The sequence below is a fragment of the Silurus meridionalis genome, chromosome 6 (assembly GCF_014805685.1).
Source record: "Silurus meridionalis isolate SWU-2019-XX chromosome 6, ASM1480568v1, whole genome shotgun sequence".
Lineage (NCBI taxonomy): Eukaryota > Metazoa > Chordata > Actinopteri > Siluriformes > Siluridae > Silurus > Silurus meridionalis.
Window position 1 is genome coordinate 7,557,572 of NC_060889.1, and position 16,989 is coordinate 7,574,560.

At 38.2% G+C, this 16,989-nt stretch overlaps 1 protein-coding gene across 1 annotated transcript in view; it reads left to right on the forward strand.

Moving 5' to 3' along the window:
* Positions 1–16,989, forward strand: part of eif2b3 (eukaryotic translation initiation factor 2B, subunit 3 gamma) — a 52,840-nt gene that overhangs the window by 25,580 nt on the left and 10,271 nt on the right. The window contains exons 4-5 of the mRNA XM_046852226.1: positions 1,637–1,796; positions 4,976–5,087. Of these exons, the coding sequence (XP_046708182.1) occupies positions 1,637–1,796; positions 4,976–5,087 (272 nt within the window). The remainder of the gene's footprint in view (positions 1–1,636; positions 1,797–4,975; positions 5,088–16,989) is intronic.

The window sequence follows — 16,989 nt, forward strand, 5'->3', positions numbered from 1 at the left end:
GTACATTTGGATGGTTTATAGCCAACCAAGCTAATATACTATGCGCGTTCACGTCGAACCGGGACTTTTGAGTTTCTACACAGCGGTTGAGCTAATTCCCGGAAAGATTCGGCGTAGAAGGATCAGTCAGTACGCCTGATCCATCAGGAAACGTTTATCCCATTCAGATGTGTTATATGTGTTACAGTTACTAGTTACTTCATTTAAAAAGTAACAAATACAAAACTGACTTAAACACAAAGTAATTTTTAAGCACTATTTTATTAAAGTCAGACCAACACAAACTGAATATATCACAAGGATTTCTGAAATAAATAACAAAACAAGCTGAATAATATATTCACAATCAAAAACTAAAGTGGCTTCTGCTGTTGTGTAGAGGTCTTAAACATGTGCCTTTCACAGCTTAAGTATGAAAATTATTAACAATGTAGAACCGAACACCGGGTTAGCGCATAGCTTCTAGCTTCGTCGAGGCGTGGAGTTTCTGGAGGAGCTTCAACAGATTGGAGTTGCTGTTTATCGCAGTAGATACGAGCTTCGAACCAGAAACACACAGCTTACATTTGACTAAAAGGTTTTTGTCTTTATGCTCAACTAAAGAGAAATAATGAGCATATTTCCACTTTGAGGAACTCGTCTTGCTCTCGCCTCGACTCGCCGTTACTGCCGCACAGACCTGAATAAACGGAGACACGCCCACAGTGCCTCTTTGCACTACATTGTGTTCTTATATTCACTCTCGGGTATAGTTTTTACAGTGCACAGTACTGTATAACCAAGTTTACAGTCGGTTTACTGGTCAGCGCTATCTTGGTTTTGTGTCTTGTCTTGTGTTGTCTGTCTGTACTGTTTTTTTTTGTTTGCACTGTTTGCACCAGGTTGCACTCAATGCACTTTATGTAGCTTGTGTTGTGTCGTAGCTTTATGTTATTGTTTAGTGTAGCACCAGGTTTCCGGAGGAACGTTGTCTCGTTTTTACTGTGTACCACTGTGTATAGTAGAAATGACAATAAAAGCCACTTGACTTGACTTCTTCGTGTTTACAGTGGTTCATCCACCAATCTTACAATGCGTCACAGGTTAGACTGTAGGCTACATTTCGGCCTCACACTTTAAGATCAGTGTCACTGTTTTTTACTGTATTAGTTACTGTCAAAAGTAATTGCGTTACAGTAACGCGTTATTGCCCAACACTGCTCTCAGCACACCAAACTTTTAATAGAATGATATCAATGAGTCAAACACTGATTGATATCTTTTGCAATAAAGTACAGATACGTGAATATTACAGTAACGAATTACATTTACTTCCTTACTGTCCACCACTGAGAAAAACCAATAACGATGCAAGAAGGGACTGTCAAGTTAAATCTCGTAGTAGTAAATCAGGAAGTGAATTATTTTAATCACACAGCAGACATTAATGCCTTCCCTTCAAGATAGAATTCTTCATGATACTATTATGGATTTATTAACCCTGGACGACCAAAATAGCCCTTGCTTGACCTATAAATAGTAGCTTTACCGTGTCCATGCGTTATACACCAAAGCTGCTTTTTCAAACTCTACAACAACAAACGAAATACAGTCCTGTAAACACACACAATCATTTAATGCAGATGTTTGCTTTCAGACGGACATCCTGGTGGTGAGCTGTGACCTGATAACAGACGTGGCGCTGCACGAGGTGGTGGATCTTTTCCGAGCCCACAATGCCACGCTCTCTATGCTCATGAGCAAAGTGCATGAATTCACTGAGACCGTCCCTGGGCAGAAAGGAAAGAAGAAAGCAGGTACTGTAACTCGTGCCATGGGATTGTGGGATTTTTTTTTTCCATTTTGGGAATTTCTATGTTAATAGTTATTGTATATTAATTGATATTGTGATTTGTGGTGAGAGTAGAGAGCAGGTTGAGAAGAGCCTGGAGGAGTGGAGATATGCGCTGGAGAGAAGGGGAATGAAAGTCAGTAGGAGTAAGACAGAGTACATGTGTGTAAATGAGAGAGAGGGCAGTGGAGTGATGCGGTTGCAGGGAGAAGAGCTGGAGAAGGTGAAGGAGTTCAGGTACCTGGGGTCAACAGTGCAAAGTAATGGAGAGTGTGTTAGAGAAGTAAAGAAAAGAGTGCAGGCAGGGTGGAGTGGGTGGAGAATAGTGACAGGAGTGATTTGTGATAGGAGGGTATCTGCAAGAATGAAAGGGAAAGTTTATAGGACTGTGGTGAGACCTGCGATGTTGTATGGATTAGAGACAGTGGCATTGAGTAAAAGACAGGAGGCGGAGCTGGAGATGTTAAGGTTTTCGTTGGGAGTGACGAGGATGGACAAGATTAGAAATGAGTTTATTAGAGGGACAGCACATGTAGGATGTTTTGGTGACAAGGTGAGGGAGGCGAGATTGAGATGGTTTGGACATGTGCAGAGAAGGGACATAAATTATATAGAAGAATGCTGAAGATGGAGCCACCAGGTAGGAGGAAAAGAGGAAGACCAAGGAGGAGGTTCATGGATGTGGTGAGGGAAGACATGCAGGTAGTTGGTGTGAAAGAGGCAGATGTAGAGGACAGGGTGGTATGGAGACAGATGATCCGCTGTGGCGACCCCTAATGGGAGCAGCCGAAAGAAGAAGAAGAAGAAGAAGAAGAAGAAGTTATTGTATATTAATTGGATAATAATTTTTTTCTACAAATACAAAAAGAATTTTCGGTTAGTAAATGTTTATAGGTGTGTTACGCTCCACGTATTCGTGCCGATCCGTTCCAGTACAGGGCATTTAGTACGGTGCGCATGTGTACGCCAAAACACTATTATAATTCCCTCACAAACGTATTTATGGCGGATCACAAGTTTTTTTTTCGGCCTCACACTTTAAGATCAGTGTCACTGTTTTTTTGGTTTTTTAAATATTTATTTTCTTTTTTTGTGTGTAAAACAAGCACACACATTGTACACAAACTATTGTAAAAAATAAAAATAAATGTGTAAAATAAAAATACTAAAATAAAATCTTTCTATATAATACTATAATATTTAATCAATTTAATTTGTGCTAATTTATTCGATTACTCAATTTAATCAATATAATTATTATAATGACTTATATTTATATATTTTCTTTTTGTAAAGTATTATATTATTTTACATAAATATATTTTTTTAACCAAGCAAACATTTTATTTAAATGAGTTTTTAAAATGTAATCTATTGAATTAAATTTTTCTATATATTTACTCAATTTCATTCGTACCAATTTACTCTATGACTCAATTTAATCAATATAATAATTATAATGACTTATTTTTATATATTTTCTTTTTATAAAAGATTAAATTATTATGCTATTATATTATATTATATATTATACTAATATATTATTTGGCAGGCTATTCCCAAAATGCCGCTCTGCTCTTAAAGGAGCCACAACATATTTCACCCGTTACACCATGTAACAGACACTGTCTTTCGTTAAAGCCTGTGTAAAGTTGATTAGTTTATACACAGCTTATACACAGGTGCGGCTTATTTATGTTCAAAATAAAAATCTTTGTCAAATTCAGTGGGTGCGGCTTATATATGGGTGCGCTTAATAGTCCGGAAATTGCGGTATACAGTATTATAAGCCATTAAGAAGCAGATTCCCTTTTTTTCCTGTAGCCTGTCAGCGAACATTGCATGATCATGCAGTGTTTAACACAAAACTGCTTCATTCTTTCGCCGAATGGATTCTCCAAGCTTCTCTCACGCCAATGACTTTATCAATCTCCTGCTCATTGTGTTGCGGTGGATTGTTTTTTTTTTCCTTTCTCCTGCTGAAAAGTATGTGTATACAAAAGAGCAGCGAGCCAGTCAGATCACAATCTTCAGCGTTGCAGTCAGTAAAGATCTAGATCCAGCTAAAACTGAACTGAGTTTAAATGGATAAATGAATGGAAAAGTGTACAAAAGATAGAAGATTAGTAGGTTGCTAATCTGGAACATGGCTTCAATCAGCATATGTCTAAGTGGATCTAAAACCTTTTGCATGGTGAAACTGGAATTAATGTATGTCATGATCCACGAAGTTACCGAGCAACTGAAGAATGATGAGGATGGATTTGGATTGTAATTTTATATAAACAGTGTACTACATTGACTGCAATTTGCTTGAACAGTTGTGCATTTAAGCGTCCATCACTGAACACCTCAACAATAGTGGAACTGTGATGAATGGACATTCGATGCCACCCAGATAAAGATGGATTCCCTTTATAGTCTGGTTCCTCTCAAGGTTTATTCCTAATACCATTAATGGAGTTTTTCCTTACCACTGTTGCGACTGACTCGCTCATTAGGGTTAAACTTGTAGGCAACACAGAAGTTCATATTTTAGAACCTCTTTATCTGTGGAAAGCTGCTTTGGCCCATTGTTGAAAGCGCTATACAAATAAAATCGAATTGAACTGAACCTGGTATTCTGGTAAGTAAAGCAACCAAGTAACTTGTGTTACCCAGGTTACTCAGGGAAAAGGACATTAACGCAAATATTCGCTTATGAGTCGTTTGTTGAGCCATTCCAAATGCACAATTGCAGACCAATAAATGAATGGCTAACTAAATCATTCAACACACAAATGTAGCTTGTTTAGGGGAGGAAAAAAAAAAAGACAAACGGCATTGCCATGACAACAGCTTTGTGCACACATATATATTTTTGCTCCCTATGAAAGTTTTGGTTATAATTATTCAAATACATTTGCGAAATTAAGATATTTCCTAAACCAGTCTTAAGTAGTAGTAGTCGTACTGGTAGTAGTCTAATGCAATTGTTGTATTGACAGTCGCAGGGATCCGAACACAGATGGTCCCCATCTTACGATGACGATAGCGACAAAATTTTAATTAAATACTCTCAGTGCTGGCACTGTGTTTTGGGGGGACAAACCCCATACGACTGCATAGTGTATAGTGACCGAGTGTGTTGTTTTGTTGCATTAGGAGAGCAGCGGGACTTTGTGGGAGTGGATGGCACGGGGAAGCGGCTCCTCTTCATGGCTAATGAAGCCGACCTGGAGGGAGGGCTCGTCATCAGGAAGACCATCATGCGCAAGTATGAACCAGAGCTGTTTATCACACACGATCGTTTCTATAGTAACACCTCATTCCCTGTGTCATCTATGCGACATTAAAGACACTTAATAATAAACTGATTACAGATAAAGCTTTGACAAAAGAGACGGAATTTGATATTGGAGATATATATATATTCTTTAGCGCAACACACGTTTATTTACAACATCCCTTCTTTACTCAGATATAAACAAATTAATAGACTATAATAATTTTTTTTTTTAAAGCATTAAACGTGTTTTAATGATGCGCCAAGTCTTAAATTAGCACCAAAATCCACCATGATGCACACAATGAACCCTCTGGGGTCACTGGATTTTAGGAAAATATAATACAGAATATAAGAATATATAGACAATCCATTGTCATATGAACAAACACAGAAATGAAACAGTTTTATAAAAAAATAAAAATAACAGACTCTGCTCTGAATTATTGTTTTTTTTTTTTTTTTTGACATTGTCCACGTCTTTTGTCCTGATTAATAATAAGTGTATTGTCAGTGGTGGAGGAAGTACACAAGCCATGTACTTGAGCTACAGTAGAAATATACTTGATTAAATATGACTCCAGTAAAAGTGCCATTTAAACTTGCACTTAAGTAAAAGTACAAAAGTATTTGCTTTCAAATGTACTTAAGGATCCAAAGTACTTCGATTTATTATGGCTATAATGTTCCTATTATCATCTATTAATAGAATATTAATCGTGTGTTTGACTAATTGATATCTATTAAAATTAGCATGAGCCCCAAACCACCACTCCCAAATCGCGCAAACGAGGCCACGGGTGTTGGGTGTTGCGGCGAGTTCGAGTCAGGAGTTTCCTCCATCATTTATTCCTCTCAGAATGTTTTGCTTGCTGTTGAACTGATCCTGAACTGTATGTTTAAGTAGATACTGCACTACTACTGCCTGCTTGACCAAGTTTTTATCCACTTATAAATAAAAAGGAATGACTGATTCGCAAAATGTAGCTGAGTAAAAAGATATTTTGACATTGAAATGTAGTGAAGGTGAAGTCAAAGTCTCTTAAAAAAAAAAAAAATACTTCAGTAAAATACAGATACGTGAAAAAAGCTACTTACTACAGTCACGAATTGCATTTACTTTTACGTTACTGTCCACGACTGTGTAATGCACGCTGACCCGAATTCTCCAGCTGGTGCACTTCTATGCCGCTTTCACCACCAGGGGAGAGTGTAGACTGGGGTAGACTGGTGTTGACTGGGGTAGACTGGTGTAGACTGGTGTATCAGCCATGCGAAAAGGTCCGCCGATGATTGTGGTGAGAATTATACCACCTACAGTACCAGTAGCGGCGATAAGCCGTCAAAGCGGATCAGTGTATTTGTATTTTTTTGCAGAGGCTGTTGTTTAAGGTTGGGGGTGCAGAACAAAACTCTGGCCTCGCAGGACTCCGACCCTGTGTTTGTGTGGGACGGCTAATAAAAACAAGAGGCCTCCTCGGCTGCTGGCCCTTCACAAGAGCTGCCTGTTAAGCGGGCCTCAGCGGGCCCCACTTTTCCACCAGCTCTCCCTCCCTGGCCCACTCTAAAGTCTTTCTCTCCTTTTCTCCTTTCTTTGCTTTGTTTTCTCCTTCCTTTGAGCAAGCGTTCCATCCGTGGGTTTGAAGGAGAGCTGGCGATTTAGACTTTTTTCTGAAAGAAGGCCTACTCATCTAATGAACATGTGAATATTTGATTTACAAAGCTCTTTTTTGTGTCGCGGGAAAGCTATTCTGCTCCGAGAGAGGTTGGAATGGAAACCCACAGAATGGATACTTTTTTTTTTTTTTTTTTTTCCTTTTCTTTTTTTTTTTGCTTTGGAGCTTGGATGCATAGTACAGCCAGTGGTACTGGCACTTAATAAATAAATGTACGTTGTGTGATCCAGCTTTGTCATGAATTAAGATAATCTGATGATCAGATCTCCCGTATTAATAGATTCCTTTGGTTCGCGACCTCATAAAGCCACGTGCCATGCCGGGAGCTTGACTACTTGCCAAGAGAAAAAGACAGCTTTTATTGCTTTGTCATCACTTTTTAATGTCACCCAGGTTTCTGCACTGCTCTTGGGTCTGAGCTTTGCATTACATGACCAGAAAGCTGCCTCTACACCCCCAATAGTGTGCATATATATTATAAAATACAGTGCTGAAGAAATAACAGCATGTACCTTGAAATTCTTTTCTGAATAAAACTTTTCAGAAAAAAACCTACAAAAGGTATTTTGGATATTTTTCACATCAATTTCTTATATCACTTAAGTCATATATAATAATTGGATGGGACAACACAAGATGTCCGTTAAATAATGTAAATTTCATTACTAGTGTTGCAAAGGGGCGGAGATTTCCGGAAACTTTTCATTGGAGCTTCATCTGGGGAATAAATAAAAGGAATGTATGGATATTTATGGGAGTTAATTAGAAATTAGGGGAAATTTGTATAGAAATTTCATTTTTGACTGGTTTAATCATTGACAAGTTTCCAGTTTTGAAAATTCCTAGAATTTTGCAGTCCTAGTCATTACTGATTAGAAGTGATAAGCAATCTCTGCATTGCTCATATCAGATTCTGCTAATGATACACACAGTCATTAAAATAGAAAATTAATGCAAACTACACACACTTTTTTTTTTTTTTTATATAATATTGGACCCTTCCTGTAAGCACTTCTTATTGGGCATGTTACACTCCTAGTGCTTGACCAGTAGTAGGCCACATGACCATACTTACTGCATGTACACTTTCCCAGTTGTAGAAACGCAATCATTTACCCCAAGACCTCCTTCTCTGAGAAAAAAAAACTCATCGTACTGTGATTCAATTTGGTTTCAGCCAGAGACTAAAACAGAGCGAGCACTTCCTGGAGTGTCTTGATTCTGAAGGAAAAGTGAGGGCTGAGCCTTGTTTCACATTGGGAATGTAATGGAATTTTTTTTTTACCCATGTCATGTCTATTTGGACAATATACCCTATATGTTACCTGGGGTTATTTCTCCTGGTCATTTAATTAAATACGACGTAGTCTTTCCAGATGTTGGAAAAGTGCAGTGCTTAAAATAAGAGGACTGACATGATGCATTGAGACATAAATAAAACCCTAAAGATACACCGGTAGGTCATTAATACAGTCCACCTACTTATGTAACACTGATCCATTTTTAAAGGGACTTTAGAATCGATATTGACGCCACCATTTAAATCAAATCTCCACTGAAATATTGATGAGGATGTAAGAAAAGCTTGAGTGGATAAGTCTGCCTCTTTTGCACTGACTTGAACTACTCTTAATAGTGATATTGCAGTCTGGAGTAAAAACAGTCAGGACAGGATTTAGTCACTACATGTGCTTAATACACTATATGGGGAAAAAGTTTGTGGACACTTGACCTTAAGATCTTCATGTGCATTTTTGGGGAAGATGTTCCACTCGATTTTGGAGTTGTTTCACAAGAGCTAAGAGAGTGTTAGTATAGTCAAGTACTGATAAAGGTGAAGTAAGGAGGCCTTAGTGCAGTCAGTGTTTAAATTCATTCCAAATGTGTGCAGTAAGGTTGAGGTCAGCACTCTATGCAAAATCTTTTCAATTCAAATGATTTTTATTTGTATAGCGCATTAAACAATGAACATTGTCTCAAAGCAGCTTTACACAGATAATGTGGCGATAAAAATGAATATGTTCTTTATAAGTGTAAGTTTGTCCCTGATGAGCGAGCCGGTGGCGACTGCAGCAAGGAAAAACTCCCCGAGATGGCATAAGAAAGAAACCTTGAGAGGAACCCATCCTCATCTGGGTTGCACTGAATGTCCATTTATTGCAGATATAAATCCGCAAATTTTGAATGCACCCCCGCAGACCCTATGGTACCTTAGTCAATTTTTCTAGACATTGTCACTTCAATACAATAAAGTTTTAAAAAATGTGTATGAAATTTGTTATTGAAAACATAGTTCAAAATGTTATTCCTAAAGTTCCTGAACATTCGGTCCTGCTGCGGATTCCCGCGAATTTTAAAATAATCCGCACTTAGTTAGGTTCCAAATGAGAACCCGCAAATTTTCCGAGCCGTGAGTTCCAAACGCGAATTTTCAGGAGTTGACTGTATACATTTTCCTGTCGTTAGCAGTAATGATACTGTTTATAATAATCCACTGTAACGCATTTGGCACTGATTAATACAACTTGCTGGGAAGACTTGTGACTTGTCTGCCGGAGTCAAACACTGGCTTACTCACTGTTTGTGCAAGCGGCGTCTCATGCCTGGATATACATTACCATCTCCCTGTATGTACCCAGACATTGTTTTTTTGTATGTCAAGGACATCTGTAGACAGTAAAAACCACACGTAGTTCCAGGCGCATCTGACATGAGGAGTCATGTAGCGACACCTCTGCAGTCCATGGTGTTAATCGGAATGCAGTTACGTGCTCTAATACACTAGCCTTGTGTAGTCCTTCACGTGCTGAGCCCCCGGTGGGCGAGAATACGCTGCACATGTGCTGTTAATTGACCCTTGAATTGATTTTGCAGTTTGAGAGTCTTATGGATTCCTCTCGTCTACACCCTTACTGTGCTTTCTACCACAAATTGATGGCAGGTGAGAAGTCCGGCTCTTTCACACTCACACATACGCCTACTGTGCGAACGCATGTGCTCTGTGAAAAATTCAGGGAAAAAAAAGGTTTTAATGATTTTCAGTCCTGTCCCTTTTGCCCTGAGCTCTTCTTTACATCCACACAGCCGTGTAGATCCAGACAGCGCATTTCTCGTATGTTGACACAGACAGCGAGTACTCTTGAGCTCATCACGCTGCCACGCTACTCACCAGAAAGCCGTTAAAGCCATTAGTGCGAGTCATCTGCCAGCCGCGAGGCTTTTCCTGCCACTCCGGTCCCATCTGGACAAAGCAGAGAGGAAAGGCAGAGGAATGATTCACCGGCCCGAACCATTACAAACACCTCCAGAGCAGGTCTAGGAAGAGACCACTATTAAAAACAGTTACTATAAGACTATTAGAAGAGCAGAGCTCTGTAAATGACATTTCTGCATCGGTCGAGCTCGCCGGGGTCCTTTTCGGCCCATGTTACCTTTAAATGGTAGTAGATTTACATTTACAGCATTTTGGGCCTTATCCAGAGCAACTTACATTCATCTCATTCATACAACTGAGAAGCTATGGGGTTAAGGGCCTTGCTGAGGGAAGTGGCAGCTTGGTGTAGCTGGAGATTTGAACTCGCGACCGCCCAAAATCCGAAGTCTTAATCACTAAGCTATTAACTCCCCGCATTTAGGAATGCTTACAAATGTGTTTGGAAGTGTGTACATTCTTTTTAATGGAATACATTTATACTTAAAGTGCCGCTATTTAGTTTTTATTAAGCGGGACGCTTGAATTTCACATTATTTGGCGGAAATAGTGTAATGATGTCTGCTCGCTAGATAAAATGGCAGAAAGGATCGTTTTTCCCCACACCACTTCATCTTACTGTGTTCACACCTGATTCTTTTGCCACATTTCATAACAGAAAAAAAATGTTTTACACTATACGGACACAAGTTTTAGGACTTCTGACATTTTCTATTATATGTGGTTCTGCTCCAAATTGTAGACTCTGGCAGACAACTCACAAGTCTTCCCAGAGTTTCAGCATCGAGGCTGATTCCACACAATTGTATATAATGTCTTCAGATGTGGTAGAATAAAATTTTCCCTTCACTTTAGATGCAAACTGTTTCAGCATGAGAATGCCCCTGTGCACAAAGCCAGCTCCATGAAGATATAGAGTACAATCCACACATTTCAGCAACCATTTTAGTATAACTTCTCAAGGGACAATACTATAGAAATGAAACTTGGATATATTTTAGAGTAGTCAATGTACATATAGCAAAACAGATTTACTGCTATTGATTTAACTAAAGGGAGAGCCAGAAGGTAATACAGAAATGAGGGATCTCTGGGCTAAAACATGGCCCACCACACCAAACCTGAGTGGACAGGTGAGAATGAGGGGACAAAAGCATACAAATATCCAAGTTCAACTAAACACTCATATATGATCCCTTGAGATCTGCTCCTTTACCTAAGAAAAACATACTGATAAATGTCTTGACTAAACAAATATGTTTTCAACCTTGAACACTAATTGGAAGTCTTCATTATTTGAGGTACCAACAAATAGCCTGCACCTGTGGTACAAGGCCTTTAAGTGCTCTATACCAGTGGTCCCCAACCTCCGGCTCAATTGGTACCGGGCTGCATAGAAAGAATAAATAACTTATTTCCGTTTTATTTTTTATCTGATACTGAACAATGTTTTTTTGGAAACTTACCAGATTCTCTCTGCCACATCTGTCTATGACTCACTCTTGATGCATGTCAAGATGCTTGCCTCGTTCACAAGTCTTACCTACATCCGCTACCTTCTTAAAGGGGCTGCACCGGCGGGTAACATGTAATACATTACCGCCTAATTGAAACCCCCAAGCTAGCATAATGAACAAAAAGCGACACAGTGGATTCTCTTTTTTTGTTTTGTTGTATTTATCTGCCACTTCTTAAAGGCCGGTCTGTAAAAATATTGTGTGACATTTAAACCAGTCCGTGGTGCAAAAAAGGTTAGGGACCGCTGCTCTATACATCAGTGGTAGTATTTTATAATCAATGCGATATTGAATTGGGAACCAGTGTAGGCTGATTAAAACAGGGGTGCTGTGGTCTTTTTGTTTTGTTGTATGACACTTGCTGCTGCATTCTGAACTAACTGGAGCTTATTTATGCACTTACTCAAACACCCAGACAGTAAAGCATTACAGTAATCTAATCTAGATGTAACAAAAGCATGAACTAGTTTTTCTGCATCCTGTAACGACATCATATTTCAAATTTTAGCTATATTTCTAAGGTAAAAGAAGGCGATCCTGGTAATATTATTCATATGAGCCTCAAGAGAAAGACTAGGGTCAATAATCACACCAAGGTCTTTGACTGCTGTACACACTGAGACAGAAACACCATCCAGAGATGCTACGTAATCTGAAAGTTTACTTCTAGCTGCATGTGGTCCTAGTAAAAGTACTTCTGTATTATCCGATTTGAGCAGAAGGAAATTATCAAGCATCCACTGTCTAATGTCCTCAACATTGTAAAACTGATGTCTCTCATCTGGTTTGCTGAAACATATCATCATGGAAGCGAATACCATAATATATAATTTCACCTAGAGGCAGCAAATGTAAAGAAAAAAGCAGTGGGCCTAAGACAGATCCTTGCAGAAAAACAAACTTTACCTCAGAAAGTGTGGAGGAGTCATATTTGCATCTACAAAATTATAGCAATCTGTCTGGTAAGACCTAAACCAGAAGAGATGTGTACTTTATACCAACAACATTCTCTAGTCTAGCAAGGAGGATAGTATGATCAATGGTGTCAAAAGCTGCACTAAGGTCAAGAAAAACAAGTAAAAAGACAAAACCCTGATCAGAGGCCAATAACAGATCATTTACAACTTTATCTAGCACTGTCTCTGTGCTATGATGAGGCCTAAATCCTGAGTAATAAATTTCAAAAATGTTATTCCTGAGTAGATGAAGATAAAGGGGAGGTTTGATATTGGCTTATAGTTGGATAGCTGACAGGGTCAAGGTCAGGTTTCTTAATTAGAGGGTTGATAACTGCCAGTTTGAAGGATTTAGGTACATAACCAATGCTGATGGAAGAATTTATTATTTTTAGAACAGGTTCCATTCCTTCTGGAATTATCTGTTTGAAGAAACTTATAGGCAAGGGATCGAGAATACAATTGATGATTTTGATGAGGAAATAAATTAGATTAATCCTTCTATTGAAGAGGAGTAAAACTTTGTAATTGTCTGTTGTAATTACACTGCTGTCTACAGGGTTATTTATAAAATAGTTTGGATTTATATTAATCGTCTGGATTTTTTGCCTGATGTTTTCTATGTTATTATTGATAGTGTGCATGTTAGTGCAGTGCTTTTATTCCCTGTTAATTTTGCTACCCTGCTGAATAAAAATCTAGGATTATGCTTGTTATTTTCAATAAGGGTGGAGAAATATGCTGATCTAGCAGCACTAAGAGCTATACACCTAACATGTGCTGCTGGTGCCCCTAAAGGTATAGCTATTTGTACGTGCCCCAAAATAGAGTTTCCTATAACCAGAGGTCTTTCAGGTTTCTCAGCAGATGCTTCACTGAAGAGAGTAAACCTGATAGCTTTGCGAATATTCCGCAGAGTCGTCACCCACTCTCCCCTCTGCGAGGGCTCATGACATAATACCATTTAATCTTTACTGATGCTGAATGAAAATTCTTGAATAGCAGGCAATATTAATGCCCAAGCTTAAAAACTAAATGAATGAATAAACAAACAAACAAATAAATAATACAGGAAGCCTCAAAAAATATATCACAGAGCAACTGCATCTATTACACAAAAATCATTTACACTGTAAATGTAATTATTTATATAAATAAAAAAATTATACGGTTTAAATTAAATATGTAAAACTCCAGGTTTTACTCCATTTTTGAAGTGGATTAAATTAAATCATTGAATTGTTATTTTATTTTATTATTGTTTACATTTTCTTCAAAAATTTCCATTATATTTAGATTATAAAAGACTCTGTTATTATAGAAATGCTTATTTCCTTGGATCGTCGTTCAACTTGGAGAATTGGGCTTCACTTAGACTTGATTGGAAACGTGTGCTTGTGTATTTATGTATTTCTGCATGCTTAATGTTACCATAGAAAGAGTATGTGTACATGCGCTCACTATTTAAGGCTGACATGCATTTTTATTAGTAGCTTCATCTGTATTAGTGTGCACAAGACAACAGGAATCAAAACCATGTTTGAGCTTTAGGTATTCCTAATGTTAATTGGGCTTGTGGTGGTGCCCTCATGATGCTGTGTTGAGTCTGACGCACAGTATACAGTTATTTTTCAGAGGAAAGGAGCAGAAGGTGCTTTTATGTCCCAGTCCAGGTTAATTCCTAAGATGTTAACAATAATGCGTTAAGTGTGTTTTTTTTTTCCTCCACCCTCGTTCATACATTCTCGTGCATTAATTGCACCTGTTCCTCTGTATTCGATTCTGTTTGTCCGCTCTTTCTTCTTTCCGGATGTCTATCTTTCTTAACTCTAACACTTTTTTTCTCCACATTCTTTTTCGATTGCTTTCTGTCTCTCTCAGCTGCGCTCGCCCTCAGGTGCTGTGCTGTGTTGTGTTGCCACACACTGGAAGCTTGGCATAAATCAGTGCTGCGCTTTTTAATTCCTTCCTCTGGCTCTGTAGAATCTCCAGCAAGTGTAAATGACAGTGTGCTAGCACGCGTGGGAGCTGCACACACTGGGACCAGATGTGGCCATGAGCAGAGAGACACACACATACACACACAGTATGTGTATATGTATGTAATGTGCATACACAGTACTATATCATATAGTACCCTTTTATGCATCTACACAGATACAAAAGCACACAAATTAACCTCTACACAAACACACACACTGAGTTATATACTGTATGTGTGGGTCTGTTTAAGGTTGAGTAAACCGCCATCTTTGTGAAACAGTTTGTTATAACTCTAGACCTGCTTTTCATACTCTGGCTTTTGTCAGATCGCTCTCTTAGCAGGAGAGAAGAGAAATGTGACACACGAGGTGGTATTAGAAAGTTTACAAAAAGGTACTTTATTTATTTATATTTACATTTGATCACCTTAAAAATTTGGGCTGGATGTTCATCTTCGGGAAGAGGGCGACGTTCGCATGTGCCAAATCTGGCGAGTAAGGCGGGTGCAAAAGTGAGACTATGTGGGTCGACTTTTTCAGGAGAGAGAAATAAAAATAAATAAAGATAAAAATAAAGATTGTTATAGATAATTATTGATTTTTTCTAACACAATATATGTTACAGATAGTTAATGTTTCTTAAGTTATGAAATTTTCTCACAATTTTACTGTACAAAAAAATAAATACATTTAAGGCTAATTCTGCTTTATTTGGTGGCGACATCTAATCAGCTTCGCTACTTATCTCTCCATTGTTCCAGACCTTCGTTCATTTCACACACCTGCATCTGGTTCGGAAGTCGTGTTGCAAATTGAGCCCTTATACCGGCCTACTTAGATTTCCAGAAAGGTCTCATTTGATGAGTTTTTGGCGTTTGAATGTTATGCGGGTTGGAGTTGGACTAAACATGTGATACTTAACTTGGACTCGAGTCTATTTTTCTTGCACAACAAGTGAGGAGCGATATTAAATCCAATAACACCGTCTGACAGTTTGTTGTAACCATAATACATCTTGAAATTTATGTCCTAGGCTGTAAATATACTACGAAACTATGGAATGCATTGGAGTCCGATATTAAAGCCATAAATCTGACACTATTATCTAATTAATAGTACCATGCCTTTAACGTCAACAGAAATGTTAATCATCTTAAACAGAGATGGTGATTAGCTGGAAAAGTGGCATTTTTTTTTCTGTGAACTTAGTGAGTTGTAAGCAAAGCGGATGAGTGCACAATTAGCTTGTTCTTTATATCATACCATGAGCATCGTTCTAAACATTTTACAACTCGAAGTGAATTTAAATCATTAATAAGAAATGTACATTGTGAAGTAAATATAGTTTTTTTTCGTTATTTACAGCGTTAAATACACAGTTAACTCGTGTATAAATAAAATAAACTTTTTATTGAATCCAGGCGTAAAAACTTGCCGTTCAGCTTCCCCTTCGAATGTTGGACCAGCGATCACGTCAAGCTGCTGGTTCATGTCGGCCCTGACCTCAACCCCACTGAACACCTTTGGGATGAACTGGAATGCTGACTGTACCCCAGGCTTCCTCACCCTCCATCACTGTCTGTTCTCATTATTGTTCTCATGGTTGAATAAAAACAAATGCCCACCGTCACGCTACGAAATCTAGCGGAAAGACTTCCCATGACAGTGGACGCAGTAAAATTGCGGACAAACCCCATGTTAATGCTTTTGGGTTCAGATGGTCAAACGAGCACTTATAGGTGTGGTGATCGCATGTCCACATACTTTTTGCTGTACCGTGTATGCTACAATTTTTAAACGCTTCATGATCGTTTCTGTGAATTTGATCTTGTATATATTGCGTTTCTCAGTAACTGGAAACCGTGACCACTGAACACATGCATCAAAACAAATCACGTATTATGCATATTTCATAGTAATCAGTAAATATGATCGATTTCGGTTCTACAGTATTTTTAAATCAGTCTCATTGCGATGTGGGAGTGACCCCGAATAGTCGAAGATTTTTAATAATACAAATCTAAAAAGAAAGAGGAGAATCTTGGGGGCAGGGATTTCAAGACCATATTTAACAATATCTGGAAGAGTCTGTAAAGGTTTTCTGTTCTAATTTAATTCTAAATTTTGGATCGTTTTTCGGCTTTTAGTTTAGCAGATAGAATTTGTTTTGCTGAGGTGATATTATACATCATCATCTATATGTTTGTGTGATGTTCTGTACATCATGGCTTTAAAATGTGAATTGTTTTATGACTACCAGACAGTAATACATCTACTGTGTATATATATATATATATATATATATATATATATATATATATATATATATATATATATATATTTATTAAATTTGGACTGCGACCAGACGAGCCGAATTTCTTGCGATGTCATTCGTGTACTTCCTTTGCTCCAAATCAGTGAGTCAGCCGTTATTACGAGTCACCGTATCCTTTCAGACAGTCATTTTGTGAGGCCTTGTCCGGGCTTCTAAACTCTCCAGGAACGTCGTCATCTCAGCCACAGGCCGTAAAAAAGTCTGGGGGGTCTGTGT